Source organism: Pinus tabuliformis, chromosome J, assembly GCF_031772625.1.
Source record: "Pinus tabuliformis cultivar Carrire ecotype Pingquan chromosome J, CPIR1, whole genome shotgun sequence".
NCBI classification, from domain to species: domain Eukaryota; kingdom Viridiplantae; phylum Streptophyta; class Pinopsida; order Pinales; family Pinaceae; genus Pinus; species Pinus tabuliformis.
This window is the reverse complement of record NC_142295.1, coordinates 212951183-212978824: the sequence shown is the minus strand read 5'-3', so window position 1 is coordinate 212978824 and position 27642 is coordinate 212951183. Positions and strand designations below refer to the sequence as shown.

General features: G+C 39.6%; 1 protein-coding gene across 1 annotated transcript in view; it reads left to right on the top strand.

Moving 5' to 3' along the window:
* The window catches only part of LOC149226454 (uncharacterized), a 513224-nt gene that overhangs the window by 108188 nt on the left and 377394 nt on the right, over positions 1–27642 (top strand). The window contains exon 5 of the mRNA XM_089377495.1: positions 18985–19128. Within this exon, the coding sequence (XP_089233621.1) occupies positions 18985–19128 (144 nt within the window). The remainder of the gene's footprint in view (positions 1–18984; positions 19129–27642) is intronic.

Genomic DNA, 27642 nt, shown 5'->3' with positions numbered 1-27642 from the left:
GGGTTCAAGGCTAATAGGATTACAACAACTAGGAAAGAGGCCAATGGGCCTACCGTCAAGGGCTAGGAGGCTACCGAGAGGGAAAAGAGAGGCCATATGGCTTGCGACAGAGGGCTAGGAGCTCACGGAGGGAAGAAGAAGGCTCGTAGAGGGAGGATGAGGCCAACGAAGCGAGGGAAGAGTGCTAGTGGAGAAGGTTAAGGCCTTGGGAAGGCCTGCGGTTAGGAGAAGTAACCCTTTAAGGCTTGCGACAGGGGTAAAGGGGGCACGATAAGGTTTTGGAGGGCAAGATAGGTAAGTGGCTCACCAAGGGAGGAAGAAAAGGCCACGAGAAGGGCATATGAGGGCTACGCTAGGCTTAGGAGGCCTTGTTGTCGCACAGATTGTCACGACAACGCTCAGACCGGGGGCTGTCACCTTGATCCCCGATCTCTCCGTTTAAGCCTGTCTCCCGCGGCTAAGGGGGGTAGACCTTGTAGAGAAAAGGATGACCAATTGCGAAACAGTTGGATTGGGAGACACGAAGGAAAAAGCTGATTTTATTAATTTTATGGACCAGTGCCTTATGAAGTTAATGTTTAAATGATTACTCACTAAATGTTGCAGAGATGTGAACCATGTAGAGCAATCATTAATCATCAATTAACTCAAACGATGCAAGATATCCAGTAAATTCACAATGTTTTAACGATGATCTAGCAATTTAAAACTTCGAAAGATAAAACTTTGAACATTAACCAGATATCATATTCATGTAGCTAATCTTTAAAATGATCATTCATGCATGCCAACTCACATAAAATGGTAAACATTCATTCCACATCAAAAATCTAGCCTTAGTGTGATGAATCCCTGAGTCCAAATATATATATATATATATATTTAAATAAAACTAAACTAAAATCTAAATGAAAATAGAACCCTAAAAATCCTAAACGAAATGTTAAACTAAACTTTAAACTAAACTAGAGTCTAACAAGAATAAAAAAAAGGAATTTTTTTATTTTTTTTATTAATTAATTTATTCAAAATCTTATTTTTTTTTTATTAATTAATTTATTCAAAATCTAAAAAATAAAACAGAGAAACTACCTTAAACAAAAGCAAACCTACATTAAAAAAAATCTAAAACAAAAAGCTAACGTAAAAAAAGGAAAAGAATATGGGTTTGCCCTTTTTTTTATGATTTTCTGAATATATTTTTAAAAAATCTAACTTCAAACAAAGTTAAAATTAATTAAAAAAAATAAAAAATCTGAAGCTTAACTCTATAAAAAAATCGATTTCCCCTTTTTTTTTATATATATGCTTTTGAATTTTTGTTTTATTTTTTTATTTTTTTATGGATGAGATAATATATAAAAAAAATAAAACGAAAAACTAAACAAAAACTAAAATTAAATCTTTAAATTTATTTATTTATTTTTTTATGGATGAGATAATATATAAAAAAAATAAAACAAAAAACTAAACAAAAACTAAAATTAAATCTTTAAAGAACTTTTTTTTTTTAAATAAAAATAAAACAACACTAAATTTTTATTTCTTTATTATAAAATAAACAAAGCATATAAAAAAGAACCAAAACTAACATCAAAACCATCTACGTTAAATCTCTACGCTAACCTCACTCATATGATTATACAAAAATATCGATTTTTTGTTTTCTTGATTTTTATTAAAACCTACAACGTAAAAAAAAATTTAAATTAAAATCTAAATAAAAATTAAAAAAAACGTGAATTAAACTAAAGTATTAAAAGAAGTAATGCCTAACTTCTAAACCTAAAACTTCTCATATCAAAACCCAAAAAGATAGAATTTCGTTTGGTTATGTGCAGCTTTATGCTTGACGCGAGCTGGAGAGCAAGACGCCAGAAAGAGAACGATAGCGTATGAGGAGGCTGAACGGACGCAGGCAGAGAAAAATCGAATGCTTGCAACCTCCTATGACACCTGCGTGATTTTATGGTAGCGTAGGGCAGCAAACGGATGCGAGTTTTGAAGAAGGAAGAGACCGACGGTTTGGGTGAGCTCAGAAAGGCGCAGGATGAAAACGAAGGTGGCAGCATGCGCAGTTAGATTGACACGCAGGTGATTGCTTGAATGGATATGCAGCATACGAATATTTGTCCAACGTGATTCCTGCGGTTTTGATGATTCGGATAGCAGATGAGAAGACAACGATTTGCATCGGATGAGGGTACGGCGCTGAGGGAAGGACGCGGGTGAAGAAAAATAGCAGAGATTCGTTGAAGCTGACGGCGTGAGGAGAGGAGAGAAATGGCAGAGAAAATGTCTGCGTGAGGGCTTGGAAACTGCTGAAATTTGTTGCTGCGTGCAGGTTTGCTGCTCCAGATTTTATTGATAAAACCCCAAAAATTCCTCAAATACCAACACCTGTAACCTGCAGAAAAAGGAAAACCCTAATAAAATCTGTGTATAAAACAAAATTTGAACGCTAGATCAGCTAAACCATTTACAACCTTTTGACTCTTTAACAGCCGCATTTATCAATGATAATCAGTGATTTTATCAAAAATTTCAGATTTACTATGAAAAACCTCAGAAAATCTCTCATGCAATTTAGAAGAAATAAACTAAATGATAAACCCAGGATCAAAACTAGCTGGGCTCTGCAAGAAAATGCTTGCGGGAATTGGCTGGTTCAGCCGAGAACTTCCCCAAATGCCCACTGATCTTCTTCGATAAGGGTTTACTGTACAGCTTACTTCAACCATCAATAAAGAGAGAAAAATAATACTAGATCTCAAAAAGCAATGGAGATACCTGCCATTACTTTAGAAAACCTAATACCATTCAAACCCTAGCAAGTGAACAAGATACCTGTGCTCAACAATACTCTATAATAAGCTGCTACTAATGGCTGAAAATCAAAATATGCAGAAAATAAAATAGCTCACAGCACTTCCAGAGAGTAACACCAGCAAGATTTTAACCCCAAAGTCTTTCTTTATTAGCACCAGAAAAGTTTACAAGAGAGCTTCTTCAGCACAAGACTCCAAGATCGTATCTGATCTCAAATGACCCCTAGCACCCTATTTAAAGGAAAAATTCCCAACGGCTAGTTCGAGTGATCCACGTCAAAATGATCTCGACCGTCGATGAGGATCAAGACATCTCTTAATCTCATCCGTCGAATTTTTTAATGCATTAAAAATTGAAATTCTGCATTTATTTACTCAAAAATATTATTATTTTATTATTTTTAGGTTTTTTACTTTTTTACTTTTTTATTATTTTTTAAATTTTTATTTTTCAGTTATTATTATTATTATTATTATTATGATTATTTTTTAATTTTTTAAAATTTTTAATTTATTTTTTACATGGATCCTCGAACTTAGCTTTTGGAAAAATCACCTAGGACCTAGGACTTGGGACTTATGAGGGGATTAAAACATTTTCTCACCCTCAAGACACTTTACATGATGACTTTTACAATTTTACATCTCAAAGGGGAGAACCCATTTGACATAGACCCTCATAAACCACCCAGTTTTGCGACACAACTATAATCTAGCAGATTAACACACTAGGATTCTCCTAAGATTCTAATGACAAAATCCATTCTGGCTTTGGGGTTAGGCTGAAGGAAAACTCTGCCGATCATGGATCGGTGAGATGAAAAACCTTCCGGAACATAGATTATCACTAGAAATTTAGGTCCACCTAGGCAATTTACATACATGACTCAACTCTGCTAAGATTATTTACAATTAAATATGCAGACTAGGTTTACAACATAAATTGATCACGCTGTCGATGACTGTCAAATGGCACGGACATGTCGATCAAGCGCTATCCCTTTTTTGCGAAGAAAAGGGGGTGTACTGCTGGGAAGTTGACACGTAGTGGTCAACAGGCCCCAAAAGAAAATTTTGAACTGCTACAAAATTAAATTTTGACTCTGATTTTCAAAAAATTGCCAGAAAGTTGCTACGAATTCTCTTATAAGAGTTAGCGGCTTCCTCTTTTGCTTGAGCGTTGAGCTTGAAAGGTAGCCAGAAGCTAGATCTTGTCTTCCTAGGCCTAGATCTGCCACAAAACCCCAACGATTTCCTTCAAAGGGCTAGACGTCTCACTTGGGTGAGAGAAACCCTTCAAGCCCATCTGGGGTAGGCCCTCAAGATTTTTTTTTTCCTATATATATGCGGACCCAAGGATGGGGGGCAAACCCAAAGATGGGGGGCAGACCTACCCATGGTTTTATGCATGGGTTTTGCACATGGTTTTGGGTATGATGGTTTTCTACCCATGGTATTTTATAGATCTGGTCAAGGGAACTATGATTATGTTCTAATCCAGGGTTAATGGATTATGGTTTATGAATGTTTCGACATGTATATATATGTATCGTAACATTGAAAGGAACATAATGAAAATTAATCTGGTAGTCCCGGTTTTGAGATCCAGGAGAAAACCTTTGTGTATGTTTGTTTTATGTCCTCGCCATTGTATATTTTCCGTTTTTAAGAATTCATTTGTAGGTAATTTTTGTACAGGGTTAAAAACTACATTGTTTCGACTTCAAGAGGACGCCTTTGCTGCTAAGGGGTTTTGCTAAGGCCTGTGGTAGGCCTTGTTCAGTGGGAGATCTGCGGGATCGATTCTTGTGGTGAAAGATGACAAATAGTGGAAAGATAGAGATTGAGAAATTTAATGGTTAGAGTTTTGAGTTGTGGAAGCTCAAGATGGAGGATCTGTTGGTGGATAAAGATCAGTGGATCGCGGTAAATCCGGGTACTCAACCAATGGAAATGTCAGTAGAAGATTGGGAAAAGTTGGATCGGAAGGCAAAGAGCACAATACAGTTGTGTATCTCAGATTCAATATTGTTGTATGTATCAGGGGAAGCTACAATGAAAGATTTGTGGGTCAAGTTAGGGACTTTGTACCAATCTAAGTTTGGTGAAAAAATTGTTCCTGCGGAAAAAGCTGTATAACCTGAGGATGAAGGATGGAAACTCGGTGACAAAGCATCTGAACGCCTTTAACACTGTGATAAGCCAGTTGTTATCTGTTGATATAAAAATTTCAAACGTAGATAAGCGCATCAGTTTATTGTGTTCTCTACCAAATTCGTGGGATAGTCTGGTTGTTGCAATAGGTAGCAATACAACTACCTTAAAGTTTGATCCTCGCTGTCGGAGGAGACGAGACAGAAAAACTGTTGAAGTTTCTAAGTTTACTTAGTTTAGAAACCCTTCATGCACTTTTTACAAAGTAAATACTGAAAATAAACACCAGTGTATGCTTAACATATTACAAATTAGCAACTAAAAGAAACAAGAACAAACACACCACATGACACCATTATTTTTGGACCAATGTCCCCGGAAAAACCCAATGCGGGAAAACCGATGCAGCGATATGAGGGTTTTTTTTATTAAGCAATATCAGAGTACAATCTGGGTATCAAAACTGGCCTACCCAACAGAGAATTTCCTTAGCAGCTATACCTCACTGTTTGAGAGAAATCTCTTGGCTGAAACCCCGGAAAATCCTTCCGGCAATTCCTCAGCACAAAACTGCTCCTGCAACCCAGCGTCTGCCCAATCTGGACTGCGTCAGCCCCTCTCTATCCCACGTTGGCCCTGCATCTGCCTTTCTTGGCCTGCGTCAGCCCCAGGAGGCCCAATGTCAGCTAAGGGAGCCTCTGCGTCAGCTGCACTGGCCCCTCTAGTGCTCTGCGCAACACTTGGCTGCCTCTGTGTGGCCCTACGTGAGCCCTTGCTGGCTTTGTGTCACCCTCCTTGGCTGCTGCGCTGCTCTTCCGACACAATCTCTGCCTTCTCTGTTTCTCTGTACTCAATGCCCCTCAGTTGCTCTCCCGATCACTGATTCTATCTCTCTTAGCAAACCTCGCTCTAGAGAATAGAATGACTGATCATCTGGTGTCCTCTCCAAGTGACCCTCAAGCCTCCTCTTATACTTTTCTCGTTGACATATCAACAGCCGAGATTAAGTCCCTAATCAACGGCTAAGATTAGATCTTGCTTGATCCATGTCTTTTGGACCACTCTAACACAGATTCATATTAATATACATTAATATTTTATTTTCCCTAAGTTTAGACTTAGGAACTCCTTTAAAAATATTAATTATTTTAATATCTCCTGATTTGTTTAGAATCTGCCCAATCCCTTTCTGGGTATTGGAGATCTCATGTGCCCCAACCTCTCCACCAAATTTCGTGGCTAGAGCACATCCGATGCTACCCCAAATCAACAAAAACATGGAGAGTCAGAATGGAGATGCCTTGTCTGTATGAGGGCGGTCCCAGAACATAAACAAAAATAAGTCTTGAAGTGGTAGATCTAAATCTAGAGGGAGATCTAAATCTCCAGGAAAACTTGTAAAGGTATGTTGGAAATGCGGAAAGGAAGGGCACTACAAAAATGACTGTAGATCGAAATCTCCTAAGAAAAGAAAGGGATCTGATGTTGCTCCTTCTGCAAAGGTGAAAACCACCTTGGATGAAGGTGGGGATGTGTAGTTGGCTTCTTCTTCAAGTACACAGGTAGATCATGAGGCACGATTGATTGACTCAGGTGCATCCTTTCACTTCACTCCCTATAGGGAGTGTTTCTGCGAGTATGAGAAATATGATGGTGGTGATGTCTTCATAGGAGATGATAGGAAGGCCAAAATCATTGGATGCGGAGAAGTCATGTTGAAGTTGCAAGGTGGCAGGATTAGAACACTTCTTGGTGTTCTGCATATTTCTGCATTGGCCAGAAATCTGATTTCTGTAAGCAAGATGGTTCAGGGAGCAATGGTATTGATGCGAGCAGTTCGGATTGGAACTTTGTACAAGCTTTTGGGTTCTTGAAAGTAGAGCAAAAATCCTAGTGGTCTCTGGAGAAAAGACCATGTTATGGCATCACAGACTTGGACATATTGGAGAGAAGGGCTTTCGAATATTGCATGGTAATGGTATTGTAGAAAGTATGTCTAATTGCTCTTTGGATTTCGATTTCTGTGAACATTGTGTATATGGGAAGCAGAATTAGGTGAGTTTCCCCCCTGGTGGTAAGAACGCGAATGGGATATTAGAGCTTGTGCACAGTGATGTGTTTGGACCTGTTTCGGTTCCATCACTGGGTAACTCTGTGTACTATGTCTCCTTTATAGATGATTTCTCAAGGAATACATGGATATATTTGCTCAGGAAGAAATCTGAAGTCTTTGACAAGTTTAAGGAATTTAAGGTTTTGGTGGAAAATCAGAGAGAGAAGAGGATCAAGGTGTTGAGGACAGATAATGGTGGAGAGTTTTGCAAGAAGGAATTTGAAGAGTTCTATAAGAAGTTTGGTATAGCACAACAAAAGGCTACTTCATACACACCTCAACAAAATGGAGTTTTAGAAAGAATGAGCAGGACATTGATGGAAAATGCAAGAAGCATGCTCAGTGGTGCCGGGTTAGGACAAGAATTCCAGGTAGAGGCAGTGGGGAATGCAAGTTGTCTGGTTAACAGATCACCTTCATCAACGTTGGAGGATAAGACTCCACATGAAGTATGGACTGGTAAAAAGCCCTCTCTTTCACATCTGAGGGTATTTGGCTGTGATGCATATGTACATGTTCTAAAGGAGAAAAGAACCAAGTTGGATAGTAAATCTAAAAGGTGCAGCTTTATTGGGTATAAGGATGGTTTAAAAGATTATAAGCTTTGGAACCCAGAAATAAGGAAGGTTGTGTACAACCAAGATGTGGTGTTTACAGAGGTGAAAGATGTTATTAAACATGAAGTCCTACCAAAGGAACATGAGAAGATAGAGTTTGAGCTAAAGGAGGAAGAATCAGACTCTACAACAGAACAAGAATTAGAAGATAAAGAGCCACAAACTCCAACTTTGAGAAGATCAAAGAGAGAAAGAAACCAAAAAGGTATAGTCCATCTGCTTTCTGTTCAATTTTGCTTTATATATTACTGATGATGATCCTAGAACTGTCACGGATGCAGTAGATTCAGAGGATGACAAACTCTAGAAAGAGGCCATGGTTGATGAAATGACATCTTTGGACAAAAATAAGGCTTGGAATCTGGTGGAGTTGCCCACTGTGAGGAAACCCATTGGAAGCAAATGGGTGTTTAAGAAGAAGATGAATGCAAAAAGCAAGGTGGAGCAATGTTGCAGGAAGCGCCCCCCCCCCTCGGTTCCAAGGCCTGAAGTGCGTCCTGTGCGGATGCGTCCAGGAAGCGTCCCTAGAAGCGCGCTTCCAAAATTCGGAAGCACGCTTCCGCCTGTTTTGGACACTTCTTGGAAATTTCGGAAGCTTTCCTCCGAAGCGTGCATCCGAATCTCTGAAGCGCGCTTCGTACGACGCTTCGGCAGTATGAAGCGTGGTGCTTCGGAGGGTGAAACGTATGCTTCCGTACGCTTCCGGAAAAGCACCGCGCTGTTTAGAAAATCGTTTTTTTTTTTAAATTTTAGGTGAGTTTGCTTGTTGGGGTGGGTCCACCTTGAGTTAGGGTGAGGAATGAAGGCAAATATATATATATATATATATATATATATATATATAGCAGATGCTCCTTCATGGTAATGTTAAATTCTTAAAGTAAAAGTGACATTCTCCTTTATTTTTCATTTTCATCCTTTTACTTAAATTTTTAACATTACCATGAAATGACTCAGGATGTTTGAGAGGTTCCAGCCTCATTGGACTTCATATGGAGAAAATAGAATTTCATATCCTATTCAAAATTCAGCAGACTTAACAGTTTTTAGGAATTCAGGATCAATGGGATTGTGGCATTTCATTAGATTATATCAAGTATGAAGGTATGCGATTAGCATTTAATCAAGAGCACGAAGCCCTATATGTACCCTAGTGTTGGTGGTGTTAATTGTTGAACTCCTTTGTCACACTGCACGCCCTTAGCAAAAAATTACCTTTCAATCAAGTCAAAATCATCGATCAAGCATGTTAAGCTTTTTCTACCATATTTTAAGTCTTGAATTAGGTAGTTTGATCAAAATTGGGCAATGTTGCTAATATCCCTAGACAATTGAGGTAGAGGCAAAGGCTAGACAAGAGGAGAAGAATCTAGATTCTAGATGGTTGATGCATCTAAATGGTTGATGTTCGAATAATTAATCATTAATGTACAATGGATGTTATATCTATCTCGATTTATGCAAAAATATGCATGTTTTCATGTCTTCTACAACTAATTTGGTATTTGGGATGTTTGTTTTGAGTATAAATGCAAAAAATATAGAATATATATATATATATATATATTATAGTAGACGCTTTCGCAGACGCTTCGCTTCCTAGATTTTTGAAAAATGACGTTTCCGGTCTCTGCTTCCAAAAAACGTCCCCGCTTCATCCCCGCTTCGTGCAACATTGAGGTGGAGAAATACAAAGCTCGGTTGGTAGCAAAAGGTTATTCCTTGGTGTCGGGAATTGATTTTGGTGATATTTTTTATTTTGTTGCCAAGTTAGCTTCTATTAGATTACTTTTATCTATTGCTGCTACTTTTGATTTTGAGGTAGAACAGATGGATGTGAAGACAACATTTCTTCACGGGGATCTGAAAGAAGAGATCTACATGAAGCAGCCTGAAGGCTTTGCGGTGAAGGGTAAGAAAGAACTGGTATGTAGGTTAAAAAAGTCTCTGTATGGATTAAAACAGTCACCAAGGATGTCATATCAGAAATTTGATACATATATACGGGGGATTGGCTTCACTACAAGCAAAGAAGATCACTGTGTGTATTTTAAATTAATTGGTGACGTGTTATTTATTTGGTCTTGTATGTGGATGATATGTTGTTGATTGGAAATGACAAAGAAATTATCCGGGATTTGAAGACCCAATTGTCCTCCAAATTTGACATGAAATATCTTGGTGTTGCAAACTATATTTTGGGCATGGAAATTAAATGAGATCGGACAAAGAGGAAGCTCTTGTTAAACCAGAGGAAGTATGTAGAGACAATATTGCAGAGGTTTAATATGCAGGATGGTAGACCAATGAAGGTTCCTATTCATGTAGGTGTAAAGTTATCTGCTGAACAGTGTCCCAAGACACAAGAAGAGGAAGAGGACATGTCCCGTGTTCCGTATGCAAGTGCAGTTGGTAGCTTGATGTATGCAATGGTCTGTACTAGACTAGACATTGCACATGCAGTGGGAGTATTGAGCAGATTTATGTTAAAACCAGGGAAGGAGCATTGGACACAGTGAAGTGGGTTTTCAGGTATTTGTTTGGCACCAATGATTATGGTCTATGCTTACCAAGGAAGACCAAGATTGGGCAGAGTTTTGGACATCTGTGGCTTTGTTGATGGAGACTGGGTTGGAGATTTGGATCAGAGAAGATCTACAAGTGGGTATGTGTTTAGCCTATTTGGAGGAGCAGTAAGTTGGATGAACAAGAGACAGCCTGTAGTGGCACTTTCAACTACAGAGGTAGAATACATGGCAACCACTTATGCAAGCAAAGAAGCTGTTTCATTGCAGAGATTGTGTTCGAGTATGGGGTTAGTACAACGAGCTATAAGGATAGGCTGTGATAGCCAAAGTGCAATTTTCTTGACAAAGAACCCTGTTTATCATTCAAAGACAAAGCACATTGATGTTCAGTATCACTTTGTAAGGGATGTGGTTGAGGACAAAAAGATGTTGCTGGTAAAAGTGGACACTTTGAAAAATGTTGCAGATGCATTGATGAAGTCTGTGAACACTGAGAAGTTTTCTTGGTGTAGAGAAACAATGGGCATTACAGGGCTGGACAATGACTAATTTCTCCTGTGATCCCCTGTGTGGAAAAGAAAACAAGTGAGAGAATGTTGGGTGTGTGTTATATTCTTTGCACGACTAATTGCACGCACAGGGGGGTCATGGGGGGTGGTAGCCCCCCTACACGGGGTCTAGGGTAGCGCCCCGAGATTTTTTTCTTCCTATATATATGCGGACCTAAGGAGGTGGGTAGACCCAAAGATGGTGGGCAGACCTACCCATGGTTGTGTGCATGGGTTTTGCACATGGTGTTAGGCATGATGATTTTATGCCCATGGGATTTTGTAGATCCGATCAAGGGAACTACGATTATATTCTAATCCAGGGTTAATGGATTGGGGTTTATGAATGCTTCGACATGTATATATATGTATTGTAACATTGAAAGGAACATATTGAAAAATCAATTTGGTAGTCCCAGTTTTGGGATCCAGGGGAAAATCTGTGTATATTTGTTTTATGTTCTCGCCTTTTATATTTTCGGCTTTTAAGAATTCATTTGCAAGTAACTTCTATATAGGGTTAAAAACTACATGTAGCACAATATAGGATTAACACATAACTAGCACGTACCACAGATCAATGGAAAAAGAACACCATGAAATGAACACCAAAATCTTTCTATTATGATATTAAAACATTCCCAACAGAGCAATGGCTCAATACCGGCATTACAAATTTACATCATCCAGAGATAGCCCAAGATCAGATTGATTTGAGAAGCAAAATGACTTCTATTTATAGAGAAATATTCCAAGTGGAAAATACTGTCTAGTTGGCTTGATCCCTATTAAAATAATCTCGATGGTGGTAATAATTTGATCATCTTTTAATCTTTGCTGTAAAAAATATTTCTATTTTGTGGAAAATTTCGAATTTTACTTGAAACCCATTTTTTATTAATCCAAAAATTAATATTTTGGATTAATTTCCTCAAAAATTTGACTCTGACTTAACCACCAAGGCCCAAGGGCTCAACTTTTCCCTTGGTGGGGGGCCTCCAAAATTTGACTTTTCTTTGACCCATGAATTTTTTGATTATTTTCCACTTGGAGAAAATTTAATTTCTCTACAATTAATTTTGATTCTAAATTAATTAATTTTCTGGCTTAGGATTTAATTTTAATTTACCCAAAAAAATTAATTAATTCACACAAGAGGGGATTAATATTTTTTCCACCCTCAAATACTTTGGCCCGTAGTGTCTAAATATGAGGGATCACGCACTAATTACATCAGATATTACAAATAATTCAAACCTCAAAGGGGGAATACACTTTCATTATAGACCCTTAAAATAATTACCCAATTCTGTGACACAATATGATCTAGTATAGACCAAGTTGTTAATTTTCAGATTGTTCTATGCTGTATCATTTACTTTAGCCCAATTTGATACTTCAATTAGCAATCTTTTCAATACCAATTAATCTTTCCAATTATCAACAGTAATTGAAGATAAATCAATAGATGCAAATGAGAAAGGAGAGAATCAACACATCAACAAAAGACACCAGATTTGGTCAAAGACCAGGGAAAAACCCCACAAGGGGGAAAACCCTTTGAAATTCTTCTTTTATTAGATTCTCATAAAATGTTCAACAAAGAGTACAACAATATAATCCAACGAAATTAATCCAACAATGTTCAAAAATATGTTTCTAGCATCAATATAGATCATAGACAACTTTTCTTGTCTGCGGTCAACTATCAAGTTTTAGCTCTACTTTCCAGTTGTAGGGAGGAGGAGGTATGTGAGCGACTGAGAGCTTCTTGTCGCTCCTTTGAGCTTGCACCGAAGATTTCCTTTGTCAAGCCAACAACTGCAACCGAAGATTTCCTTTGTCAAGCCAACGACTGTAACCCAAAACCCTAGAAACACATGCGAGCTTCGAACCCTGTGATTTCAGACCTTTGCAAACTTTTTTCTTCGACTCAGCTTTAGATTTGTACGAACCAATCAATGAAGAAGAAAAGAAGAAGATGCTTGATGATGTCCAAATGAGCTTGAGGTCACTTGTATTTATAGGCTTCCAAGGGTGACCAATTTCCTGTTAGGGTCAACTTGTCCAAATGTGCATATGTGGGCTTTTCTTCATAAGTACACTTTCCCTTATCCAAATTGAGTGCTTCAATAGTCAAAATTGGTCCTCTCGAAAAGAGGAATCTAGTCCCATGGTTGGAATTTGTCACTGAGCTGCCAAATTAACACTCCCTCTTAGCTAGGGAGAAATTCCAACTGCATCATGTCATGTGTATCCTGTTGTCATATCATGTCCCATCTTTGCTCAACTCTATCTACTGAAACATTCTCGAATCTAAAGAAGAAGAATCATTGGGGAGCTAAAGCTACCACCCTCTACATCGTCAGAGAGCACATCTCAATCCGAAACAATATCAGGGAGCACATCTCAACATGAATATTCATCAGAGAGAACATCTCAACCCGAAATCTCATGGGGGAGCTAAACATCTTTGACCCCATATCGAGCAATAGGTGATATAGGGGAGCACATCTCAACCCATCCTATTGCCTACCGATCTTCCCATTAATGACCTTCAAGGGTCATGTGGTAGAACACCTGCATCATAATCCGAGCTTGGGCAAGATACCTGACTTACCAAAAGGTAAGGATCACATGCCCCCAAGCCTCCTCAACCTGTTGGCTAGATGAGGAGGGACAATCCCAACAAGCCCGACTTGTGGGTATGATGCCAATTGGGGTATACTCTGCAAAGACCAAGATAGGGGAGCAACATCTCCAACCCTATGTGTAATAGATAGGAGTGGTACCCTATTGTTCGGAGATCCCTCAATCCCAGGAACCCTCCATCTCAATTCCACTCCCTGGGAGCTCAAATAGGGGGGAAGAACTGGCTCAGTGTCCTCGATCAGTGATGCCCCTTATTAGGAGGGGTCACATTTGTCAGTCCAAGCTGCTCTTTGAAGACCAAAAGCTTTCCTTTTGGTAAAGCCTTGATGAGAGTATCTACAATCTGCTCATCTGTCAATATATGATGAATTCTAACGGCTCCACTCTGCATCATGTCTTGAATGAAATGATATCAGTTCTTTATGTGTTTGGACTTGTCATGAAATACAAGATTCTCTGCCAAACAGATCCCACTCTTGTTGTTGCAATATATCACTATAGTGTTTAGGACCTGCTCAAATCGCTCTCCAAAGAGCTTGCTCAACCAAACTGCTTTGCAGCTAGCCATGCTAGTGATGATGTACTCTGCCTCGACAGTACTCAATACTACATACTTTTGTTTCATGCTCATCCAATATATCATGGTAGATCGAAGGCTAAAATAATATCCAGATGTACTCTTCCTGTCGACAACGTTTCCTGCCCAATCAACATCGATGTATCCATGAAGTTGAACATCTCCGACAACATATCTCAGACCAAGTGTGATTGTTGTTGATTTCTGTTAGCATCGAATGTGCTCTAAGCCTCAAAATTTGCAGGGTGTCTAGGACACATGTATTCCAGAATACCTAGAAATCGTTTTGGGAAATTCCACCCGGAGAAGGTTTTATTAAAATAATTAATTATTTTTAATGGATGCCTAAGTCTAAACTTAGGAAATTAAAATAATTAAAGGGTATTAATTAAATTAAGGGTGAAACTTCTAGAAGAAGACAAGGATTAAACCAAATGATCTGACCATTGATTAGAATCTAATTTGGGCCGTTGGTTACTCAACGAGAATTATATGAAGAGGTTGAATGTGCATTTGGAAGACACATCGAGTGAGAGATCCAAGATCGATTTTCTCAAGAGAGTAGCGCAACAGTTGTCAGAGACGTGATCGAAGTGATTTCTTGCAGTGAGGGGCAGGGATAGTTTTTGGAGGAAGTTTTCCTGATTCAGAGAGTACAAGGCAAAGAGGGTGAAAAGACGTCTAGAGACGCTGACATAGGACCACGCTGTGGCAGTTCAAAGCTTCGGAGGGAGATTGAAATTCTGCTGAGGAACAGTTGGATCTAGTGCCAAAGCTAGGGTGTGAGACCAAGATGTTAGAGGGCCAAAGTTTCCAGCCAACAGAGGATCAATAGGAGGTGCAACGCAGTCCCAACAACAGTGACGCAGTGATTATGTGGGTGTGACGTAGTATTGCCCAAAGGCAACACAAAGGCTCATCTCCAGCGCAGACCAGTGCCTGATCTTCCAGTGACAGGGTGAGATCATTTCACTACCTTTTTCCCAGTTAGATCTCTGTATAGAATTGCCAGTTTGGGCATCCAAAGAATTGTATTCAGAAAACTACTGCATAATAATACAAACCCTTAGCTGTTGCATCGGTTTTTATTAATTTTAGGCAACAACGGTATGTTCTATGTTTTATAGCAATTTACTTCAATTTCTTAATTAGCCCAATATCAATACCTAGTTTAGCAATCACATCAACATGATAGTAAAATGCAGATAGAACATAAACATAAACAGTAGAAGACAAACCAAGACAAGAGGACACAAGATGTGGCACCAGCTAGGGACAAACCCTAATGTGGGGAAACCCTTGATCAATTCTTCTTATACTCTTCAATAGTTCAATAGAGAGAGATAGTACAATTTACAAATCTGATAATTTATGACAGTAGCAAAAAGCCCTAACCAGAAAAGTCAATGCTGTCAACAGGGAAAATTTGATCCTCAACTAATTGGTCAACTTCAGTCAACTTCGGCCTCCAAACAACAAGATGAATCAGCCCTCAAAATAGCCCAAAAACAGCCTAGTCAAAATCTGGACAAACAACCCACCTGTGGTCAGCCCTAGTTGCAATCAACGCTGGTCAAAGTCAATGTTTAGCCTCGATTTATGTGCCCAAAAATGCGGCCTGCCCAAATAGGGATAGCCCTCACAAAAACGCAATCAAAGGAGGTCAACGCATGCTGGTCAATGCTTGGTCAAATTGTCTAGAAATTTGGTTTCCTGAAATTTCGCCCTCCTGAAATTTCGCTCTCCTCAAATTTTGGCCTCTTGAAATTTCGCTTTGCTGAAATTTCGCCTCCTAAAATTTCGGTCCCCTAAAATTTTGAACGTGTGGAGAGAAAGAGGCCCAGAAATCCGTACCCAATCAATGAGGGGAGAGAGAGAGAAGTGTGAAGATGAGTGTGTCCAAATGAGGCTAAGTCACCTAATATTTATATGCAACGTTGAGGATGAATAGACGTGATTGTTGGGCTTCTGAGCCTACATAAGTTCGCTGGCTGACCTTGACAATTTGACCATAATCATAGTAAATTCATAACTTCATTTGTACATGTCAGAATCGGATGATCTTTATATCAATCCTACACCTCTCGGAGAGAGGAATCCATGAAAAATATCATCTGTCATAAATACGATGACCCATGTGGAGTTTGGCCCTAGTTGCCAATTTTAACAGTTTTCCCGCATTGGGTTTTTCCGGGGATATTTGTCCAAAAAAAACCGTGTCACTTGTATGTTGTGTATTTCTTCTTTCTTAGTTCTTGTTTTCGCATATAATTTAATTAGTGAAGGCTACAGTGTATTGGTTTCGATATTTACAGTAGAACACATTAAATAATTTTCTCAGTTATTTAACAAATAGAAGAAACGTAATCAGTTGTTGTAGTAGAAATTTGGATCTCCAAATTTTCACAATCGTCCCATGCTAATATCTAAAAATGTGTTTGGTAGCGATCCAATGTGCATGGAGAGGCTTGGTCATGAATTGACCCAACGTATTCACTGCAAAGCATATGTCCGAACAGGTGTTCACTAGGAACATCAGAGCCCCAATCAATTGTCTATACTCGAATGGGTTTACCAAATCGGGTCCTGCAGCTTCTCCACAGAACTTTTTGAAATTCATTTCCATCGGAGTGGGTAGGGACTTGCATTCTTTCATTCCAAATCTCTCCAACAACTTCACAACATATTTTTCTTATGAAAGGAAAATCTCACGGGGCCTTTGCCATACCTTAAGGCCTAGAAAGTAGTGCATGAGTGCAAGGTCCTTCATCACGAATTCAGAGGCTAGTTGCCTCTTACACTTGATCATCAGGGGCTCACTACCTGTTAAGAATATATTGTCAACATATAAAACCAAAATCAATAGCATACCTTGGACTATCATGAAGTAGAGGTTGTGATTGACATTGCTTCTTGTGAATCCCAAGTTCACCAAATAACTATCTATGCGGGCATACCATGCTTTGGGGGCTTGCTTCAAACCATACAATGCCTTCTTCAACTTGCAAACATGTGTCTTTCGATCCTCTACTTCAAATCCTTGTGGTTGCTCAACATACACTTCTTCCTGTAGCATGCCATGGAGGAATGTCGTCTTTACGTCCATCTGATGAAGGGTCCATCTGTGACTTGCGGCAAGGGAAAATATTGAACGAATGGTTGTATATCGAGCCACAGGTGCAAATATATCATCATAATCTTTTCCCTCTTTCTTGGAGAATCCTCGAGCCACAAACCTTGCTTTATATTTCTCAATGCTACCATGAACTCCATGTTTAATCTTGAATAGCCACTTTGAAGTCACCACGAATTTCCCCTTTGGTCTCCACACAACATCCCATACATCATTTTTCATGATTGATTCATATTCTTCGGCGACAACATCCTTTCAAATTTATTCTTTCACGTCTTCTTCAAAAGTGGGAGGTTCGGGTTGTATCATAGTGCTCATGGCTGTGACATATCCCTGATATCTGCATGGCTTCTTCCTTTCTCTAAATGATCTTCGAATGGGAACTTGTCTCTCATCACCCTGTAATGTGTCACAGAGCCAAAGTGGCCCCTTCTTGGCAGGAAGATTACATGGAGGAAGATCTAAGAGATCCATAGGTTCCATGGGATCATCGACAATGTCGGTCTCGGATTTAGGCACAAAAGGACCATTTAAAATATCCATATCATCATTCTTCTTCTTAGGGGGAAGAGGTGGAGGAAGGTCCCTTGCTTTCTTAAGGGCAGCATTTTCATCAAATGTTACATCCCTGCTAATCTCAACTTTCCTTTGATCAGGAATATATATTCTAAAAGCTTTAGAATTTTCACAATATCCAACAAAGGTACCTTTTCTTCCCGTGGCTTCCAGCTTGTTTGTTTTGTCCTTCAACACATGAAAGTATATAGGGCAGCCAAAGATACAAAGATGGAGAACATTGGGCTTGACACTTGTTAATACTTCTTCGGGGGTCTTGTTGTCCAATGCTTGATGAGGCATCCTGTTTTGAACGTATACAACAGCATTTGTTGCTTCTCCCCAAAGGAACTTTAGCAACTTTTGATCATGGAGCATGGCACGTGCAACTTCTATAATGGACCTGTTCTTTCTTTCAACCACTCCATTTTGTTCGGCAGTATAGGGCACAATTGTCTCTTTCTTGATACCTTACTTTTTGCAAAAAATCAATGAACTCCTTTGATATGTATTCTCCACCATTGTCAGACCTGGATATTTTGATTTTCTTCCTTGTTATATTTTTCATCAAAGCTTTGAATTCCTTGAACATTTCAAAGGCTTCATTCTTGTGCTTCAAATAATATATCCATGTCTTTCTTGAGAAGTCATCAATGGAGGTGATGTAGTAGAGATGGCCACCAATAGAATGCACGGGCATTAGACCACATATGTCGGAATGAATGAGATGGAGGATGTCATTTGTCTTGTTCCCACTATAGGGGAATGAAGAGACACTTCACTCAAAACAAAAAAACAAATTTTCTTATGTTTTGTATGAGCTCTCTTTCTATCTAGTAGTATAGTTTCTGTATTTTGCTTGTATATTAATGTCTTATGTGGATGTATCCAGTTTGCTCATAAAATTTATTATTTCAGATATACTTTTTGGTTTCCTTTCGTATTTGTTTTATACATAAATTTCTAGCAGGCTTCTTTGTCTTCTACTTCAATTACCACTAGAACTCGTTAATGTTCTAAATATTGCTAACTCTTGGTGTAGTCTTTTATTTATGTTATCAAGTGTGGCATCTTTGAGGCATGATACGTTGTCAGGAAGATTGAAGAAATCTTTATTTTCATTTTTTCATGTCATCAATAGGGACATCCACACATATTGCAAGTGTACTGAGGCATTCATTTTCCATCGGGTTTTGAATTTTATTTCCGCAAATGTTCTTTATGCACCTTAGTTTTGAGTGCTGGTTTGATATACTTTGTATGGGCATTTCCATTTCAGGCCCTATCTGAGTTGCAGGATCAATTGCCTCCTTTTCCAAAGTCAGAAGCTATGCAGATTATTGAGGAAGAATTGCATTGCTCAGCAAATGAAGTTTTTAGTTCACTTTCTGAGGAACCTGTAGCAGCAGCTTCTTTTGGACAGGTAAACCTGCTTTCTGAGTGATGATTCTATGAATTAAATGAATCAAATTCATGCGCATTATGATAAAACTATTGAAGATCGTGTTTCTTTGTTGAAATTCAAAAAAGTAGTTGGTGCTTCGAGCAGCATATAAATATATTGTATTGTGATATTAGACATTAAAGGATTGCATAAGACCAACTTTCTCTAATTTGCTAGTCATGCGTGTTTTTTACTTTAGCGATTGAACCATCTCTGTTTTATCTCATGTATAGGCAATTCAACGGTCTTTCTATTCCCAATTATATCAATACTTGATCTAGGTCCTTTTATATCATTGGTCCATGATCTTTGTTTAAAGATCATGGAGGGTCAATTGTCCATGACTAAGAGATGTAGATAGTGATGCGTTGGATATAAGCTTTTTTTCGGCAGTAATACATCTTTCTATTTCTCTGTAGATGTTTACCTCTTTGAGGGTTTTATGGTTTACCACATAAATCTTGGTGTCTTGATATTTGATCTTTGTGAGATATATGCTCTGGTGTTTAACCCTGTGATTTGCCCACTATGATTTATAACATGGTATTAGAGCACTTGTAAGGTAAATTCATGTTTTGCTTGACATCAAGGTAGATTGCAATGATATTTTGATTAATTTTTAAGATCTGTTTGTTATTTACACTATTGAGCTGGCTCCTTACTTCTTTGTGTGAAGAGCTTTGGATTCATTCTCTGAAATCTGAAATCATATGGCGGAATTCTTGTTACTAGCACTTGATGATCCAAGCTTTTTGTTATGTTTCAGCCAAATCCGTACGTTTGAAGGTAAATTGAACTATTCCATTGCTTTTGGAGCACTTGCTTCAACGGTGTTTTAGCTTCTGTTGCATTTGGGAAGCCTCTGTTTGCTTGAAATTAAAAGATTTTCCTCTAATTGGTTGTGGTCGTCCATTGTTAAAAGGTGTTAAAAAACACTGTTTGCTAAAGTTGTGTGTAATATTCCTAATGGAAAATGACAGTGGATACCAAAAAAAACAATGAACAAGGAACAACAAAATAAATAAAAACACAATCACAGAGCAGTACTCACTAGACACTAGCAAAGTATTATGAGCCATTTTATTATTAACTGGAAATTGGGTACATAAAATAAGCTGAAATGATAAAACCTGGGCTTGCCAAGCAAACTGAGCAAAACCTAGATGAGAAGCCTCTGATCCAGATGGTAAATTGCCCGGAACAAGGAATGCACACTGCCTAGAAATAAACTACTACTGGTTGACTGATGGAACAAGGAATTTTGCCTGAAATACTGCCCAGAAAATTCTGCAAAATTAACCCCGAACTCCTCTCACCAAACCCACAAAAAGCCAAAAATATTTTGGGTTGGTTCCGAGTAGTTAAAATCGACCCCTACAAGTGCGAGTGGCCTGTTACCCACCATTTTGTGGGTGATATCCCTAGGAGAAATTTTTCCTTTGAGATGGTCCTCAGCTGGCAGCCAGCAACCCCTTGCAACCACCAGCTAGCTCATTATGCCTTTTCTCCGCTAACTGAGCCATCCATGTGGTCCCTCACCCATCTGCCATGATCATATGTTTGAAGGTGGGCTTCCCAAACCTAAAGGTATGCCTTGTTGTTTGGAAATTGAGTATTGTAGTTTGCTTATCATGGACACTTCTGGGCATGGATTAAGGATTTCTACCTGCAATGTTACACAATTTTTTTTTGCAAAATTAACCACGGACTCCTCTCACCAAACCCACAAAAACCCAAGAATAGTTTGGACTGGTTCGGGTAGTGAAAATCAACCCCGACAAGTGCGAGTGGCCCAAACTGGCTACTAATGCGTACCCCTAGAAGAGGACTCACCTCTATGGCAGCTCCCAATTTCTCTTGAAGTTTCCTTCAAAATCCATTGCTAAATTCCCTCATGGGGCCCAAAATTCTTTAGCTCCAACCCCCCTCACTCCTCCTGCTCCTATGCCTACATAGGCACTGCATAGTCACCTCCACACAGAGCCAAAAACTTGTGCTGCTACTGCACTCCCAAAGCTGCCCAACCTCTTGCAATTTCTCTACGGAATTTTCCCTTCTTTGGAGCGTGAATAAGCTCGAAAATTTGCTGCTCCCAAGCTCCCATCTCCAGGCCTTGCGAATGGCCTCCTTTGCTGCTCATTTGCACCTAGAAAATGCACACCCCTGTCTCAATGACTAGCAATTAAGCTTTTTTGAAGTTTTGAAGTAGACTCTACAAATTCTATAGCTAGGGAGGCACTCAAAGTCGCTCCGAAACTAGCTTGGGTTTCACTTGAAACCCTTGTGCTAAATAACTCCAAGAGAAGATGAATTGTTAAGTGTAATGGTCAAAAGATGAGGAGAAATGCCTCCTTGCTGCCTTATATAGCCATGGGCCCTTTGCCTCCCTTTGGTGGCCCCCACAATCCACTAACTCGTCCCCACTTCCTTGAGGCCCAGTTTTCCTCCATTAGTGGCCCCCACATTCTACTAGGAGTTCGATTTCCTCCGCTTGGTGTGGCTTACCTCCTAGGTGGCCCCCACCTTGCTTTCCAAAGTTGCGCTTCTCTCTCCATTGGTGCGCATAGTCTCCTTGTGGCCTCCTCATATAGTAAATCAAAATTGGGGACACACATTTTGGTTTAGTTTATTTTCTAACGAGATCCTGGTTTTCAGATAACATTTTTGCTTTTTTGGCGTGGTTCATTTTTGGTGTCATTTGACTCATAATGCTCCATGTTTTAGTGTTTGTAGGTCCTTTTTCTTCAAGACGCAAGCCATCCTTGACCTCTGCATGTCATCCTCATGAAGGGGCTTTTGTTCTTGGGGGCTTGAGCCATAATGAGCATCAAGTTTTCATTGTTCTGGATGATCCCTTCATTTTTTGACAACCACTTTAGTCAATGTGTCTGTGAAAGTTGCATCTATTGCAGCAATTGAAAATTATTCTTCTAACTGTAAATTTAATTATGCAATGTATTTGCTACAACAAACAATGAATAAAATCACAACTGCAATTTTCACCATAAAAATACTGCGGAAAATAAAATACTGAAAATTGAGAAATTATAGCACACACAAGAATTTTAACACGGTTATTTTTGGACAATTGTCCCCAGAAAACCCAACTTGGGACAACCGGTGCAACAATGAGTTTTATTATTATTCTTCATTTGCAATTTTGAATACAATATTTTAGGTGCTTTGAGGGCAATCTAATCTAAGGAAAAATACGGGAAAAATTATTGTGGAAATTTTCTCTGACCCCACAACTATTTTCTTCCCCCGAAATTGCCTTCCTAACCTCACGCAAATCCTTTTGCGTCAACCCTTGCGTAGTGCTTGCGCAATTCCTCTGGGAATTTCGACCTTCCTCTTACTGCTTCTCCTGGAACTAGAACACTTCCTTCTGAAATGTTGCTGACCTCCTCTATCACTTGCTACTCACCCTCTGGCTTATCTTCTCTACTGAGTCTCTGCTACTGAGAAAATCAAACTGGTTGGGCAACTTAATATCTTCTCTGGTGTGTATTCTCCAAGTGCCCATTGACTTCCTCTTATAATCCATTGTTGGAGCACCAACGACCAAGATTAAATCTTAATCAAGGGCTAGGACCATCTTGGAGTCGATCCGTGTGAGTTTCTATACTATTCTCACCATATTTCAATTAATACTAATTAATTAACCATAATCCCTAAGTTCAGACTTTGGAAATATTTAAAAAACGACTAATAATCTAATTGAGACACTTCTAGGTGGAATTTCCAGAAACAATTTATGGGTTTTGGAGATCTCATGTATTCTAGCCTCTCCACCAAATTTCGTGGTTAGAACACATCTGATGCTACAAAAACTAACACTCCATCTTAGCGAGGAATGTGTTCTACTGCTGCACAACTTGCCACAACACTCTGTCTCTGTATCATCTCCTGTCATGCTGTTGATGTGTTGGCTGCTGCTGCCCACCAACTACTGCGCAACTCTGGTGCTGCATCTGTGTTGTTGTTGACACTACTGTACTGCTGCCAACTCTGCATTTGCACTGCAACTCCCTCTCATTTGTTGCTGCTGCAACTGCAACCACTGCAACTTAGAAGCATCCAAAATACTCTATACTTGCTACTGAAACGGGTTCTTCACCATACCTATATGTTCTTTGAAATAGACGAACTTAGCTCTCCCTAGTTTTTTTGTGAGTATATCTACATCTTGCTCTTCTGTGGGAACATACTGTAGTTGGACCGCCCTACGTTGTACACAATCTCTGATGAAATGACACCAAATAGCTATGTGTTTCGACCTTGTTACCCACCATTTTGTTGTTGTTATCCTTGGGAGATTTTTTGTTTTGTTTTGTTTATCAATATGGTCCTCAACCGACAACCAACATCCCCTTGCAACCACCAACTAGCTCGTTGTGGCATTTTTCTGCCACTTGAGCCAACCATGTGGTCCCTCACCCATCTGTTATGATTGTATGTTTAAAGGTGGACTTCCCGAACCTAAAGGTATGCCTTGTCATTTGGTAATTTAGTGTTGTAGTTTGCTTATCATGGACATTTCTGGGCATGGATTAATGGGGGATTTCAGCAGAAAGAGTGAGCTAGGTCTGTGCTCTCGTCCCCTAGACCTCTTTTGCATGTTAACCTTGGACCCTAGTCCCGTGGGATTTCTTTTACTGACCCTTGGGCTTTAGGGTTGGTACTACATGGGAAACCGTGATTTTGGTTGCGTGGTCCCGCTCCCTCATCCACATATATTACTCCCCTTCCACTCATTATAATCCCATTCATCATTTCTCCCACCTGGGTCCACATTCCTCCACTAGGGTTAGCCTTCCCCTTCCCCTTGCCCACAACTTGGGTTAGGCCTAGAATGATCCCCGGAGGTTGATGTAGCTAAAAAGAAAAGTAAAATCATAATTGGCCACATTCAATAGGAAATGTACCACAAAATGCAAAAGATGACAGGGACAAACACATTTAGCACGTGAGCAGAAGCCAATACATGAGCTCTAACCCATCATCATGGCCATCACCCTGGTTCCTACAGGCCCTAGATGGGCCTCCTTTATCATTCAGGAACCCATGATTGTCCCAACTTTTGGTGGGCAATGAACTGCCCTACCTTAAAGGAGCTATCCACTGCTATATCTCACGCATCATGCTCTTATCCCTTGAGCCCCAAGCAGTCAATTAAAGAAAAATCATAAAAGACAAAGGACATATAAAGAAGGATGGAAAAATCAAGGTTGAGGCACCTCATATACCACTATTGCTCCCTCCTATACATTATATACCCAAGTGTTGGCTTCCCTTTTATTAGCTACCCTTGTACCCCAGCATGTGGCCTAGGGTTGCCCCTTTTCAATTCCTACTCCATTCATCTCTTTATCACATGCCACCACCCTTTAAAGGATGTACCTTGGACATACTATCCCCTTTACAAGTAGAAGCCACCTAATAGGATACTTGGTTAACCCCATTTGGAGCTTGGAGACATTAGCACATGCCAAAGCCCACTATGGAAGGGCGGCCATTATGAAGTACCCACCTGTTGCTCATGGTTTGTAAGCTCTTTTACTCGATTTCATTGATGACTTCTTGTATTGGAAGGCCAGGGGAGGGATTGGATCTTATGCAGGATTGTAGGTGGTCAACATTTTGGGTTTGGTCTCCCTATACGAGGTCCTAACCATCCAAAGGGATACATTGGCACATGTAGGGTGTGTGTTGAGAGCCATGGGCCTCCATAGTAGTAGACAACACTCCATGGATCCCTAGAGATGTTAAGAGATTGCTCGAGATTCACCTATTGGATGAGGAAGATGCACCTGGTTCACCTTTGCCCAGCTGGCCCCATAGTTGAACCGTGCACTTGGCAGATTACCCGGGACTTGTATACTGATGTGGCATCATTTACACCATCATCTAAGCCCTTACAGATGGTCTACAAGCATCTTCGCCTTACTTGGAGACTCATGAGGTCACTTGTGTGCCCTCACACCCATTGGGAGCACCACAAGTTTATTATGTGGAGAACAAGGGGCCAACTCTTTGTCCATTACTTTTGGACATCCTATTCATCACTATGGGACTTATGGATTTCATGAGGCTTCTTAGATTGCTCAACGACATGTATTATTGATCATTTGACCTCTTCAAAGGCTTGTTATTTTGTTTATGAGCTAGTTTGTTGGGCTTGCCACCAAAAGTTTGTGATTTGCACATTATTTTTATTTTAGGGGCTAATGTAGGGCCAAGTAGCTAAATCGAACTCATAAGAATGTATAAATACAAATGATGAGAGTTCATTTCTCATCATCACTTGGTTTGGACTTGTATCTCTTATAGATTTCGCTATTCCTTCTTGGTGGACGAAATCCTGGGGCATGGATGAATTTTGATGTTTGGATTATCTTTTCTTGTCAACTCATTAGTAATATATAAATACAAATGATGAGAGTTCATTTCTCATCATCACTTGGTTTGGACTTGTATCTCTCTAGAGATTTTCGCTATTCCTTCTTGGTGGACGAAATTTTGTAGCATGGATGAATTTTGATGTTTGGATTATCTTTTCTTATCTTGGAGCTTCTTTATTGGCAAGTTTATTGATGGTTGGATATTCGCTTACATGTAAGTACAAATTTAATGTTATTTCTTCTTTTACTTTGTCACATGCATTGATGATGAGATTTTCGCTATACTAGGGCTAATTGTTGCATGCATTTACTGCGAAATTGTGGAATTATGTTTCTATATAGCATCTCTCTATGTATGGGACATGTAGGTTGAACGAATTTTTCTATGGATAATCTATTGTTGAATTTATCTTGACAAGCCATCTTACCTTGCAAAACGAAGTGTAAAAGCTTTAAGGTCACTCTCCTTTGCCCTAATGACAAGTGAAGTTGTCCTTGAAGCCTCGTTGACTTAGAAACGAAGTCCATTCTCATATTCTTCTTGACTCCAATCTCCCCAAAGGATTAGGCACTGGTCTACCATAAGGTGATCACTTAAAGAATCATTTTTCTTCACCTCTCCTTTATTCTAGGTCTAGCCACATTAGGACTCCTAGGGCATCATTTTCCCGACGAACCACCCATAGAAAAACTCCGATCTTTTGGCCTCTACTGGGTTGGTGTGTCTCCTAGGTCTCCTCCAAATTTGAGGAAATTCCGACAGTGGGGTTGTGGGATATCCCAGGCCCTAGCCTCAAGATTGGTTTTTGCCCTAAGTTTCCCTAGGCTAGTTCCTCATTGGAATCATTTTGCACCTTTAAGTGAAAATCTTTTCTTCAATCCCCTTGTTCTCCTTGTTTAGGTCAAGCTCATCATTGGTTGCTAAACTCCCTCCTCTTGACCTAACCCGAGTCCACTTGGGCCCGTGTGATCCCATACCTCATCAAAGTTAATTCTTCAAAAATCACTTGGGAAACCAAGTTTGGTAAGGATTTTAGGGATTGTGAAGCTCCTTTACAATTCACACTCCTTAAATCTAGCCCTTAAATCCTCATCCCTTTTTGCTAGAAAACTTTGTACATTGCTTAAGAAGCATGCAAGTCCCATTCTAGAGTCTCCCCTAGGAAAGGGTCCCCGAGATCACTTCACATCCATCTTAGTTGATCTATCCTTCATAAGTGATTCTCTATATATCGGGTGTCCTTCCATCCGTGAAAGTCTGTAAAGAGTAGGAAGCTTTAGTTGTGGTGCCAGTGGGCTTTTGCTTCATTGTTGCTCTTGACCTAGAAAGTGTCCCTCTAGGACCCCCAAGTAGTTTAAGTAGTAATGAACATGTCATGAAACTTTGGATTCTCAAAGAGCTTAATGCAACTCTAATAATCACACAGTAGGCTCTGGTCGCCTCGATCTTCTGCTTGAACAAGCTTACTAGCAGCTTCCGAAGGCATATAGCTTCGCATGTCGCTGTGCTTGCTGCCATGTACTCTACTTCTCCAGAGCTTAGTGTTACTGACTTTTGCTTCCTGCTGCACCATGAAACCATCCCTGATCCAATGTTGAAGCAGTACTCGGAGGTACTTTTCATGTCTACTGAACTACCTGCCCAATCTGCATTTGTGAACCCCCATAGTTTGACGTTATTCCCTCAAGTATATCTCAACCCATACTCGTCTGTGCCACACACATACCTTAGAATATGCCTCGCTGCTGCCCAATGTACCCTCTTTGGCTCTACCATAAACTGACTGAGGGTATTGACTGCGAAGCAAATATCTGGCCTAGTGTTGACCAGATACATGAGAGACCCAATAAGCTGTCTATACAAGGTGGGGTCGACATCCTTGTCATCTGATGCATCTATCTTCTTCCAGTTGGTGATCATGGGCGTAGACATGGGTCTACAATCCTGCATTCTGAACCTCTTCAAAATATCTGTAGCATATCTTCCCTGCCCAAGGAAGATCTCCCCATCCTTCTGCCACACTTCCAATCCTAGGAAATAGTGCATCAACCCCAAATCCTTCATATCAAACTTTGCTGCCAGGTTCCT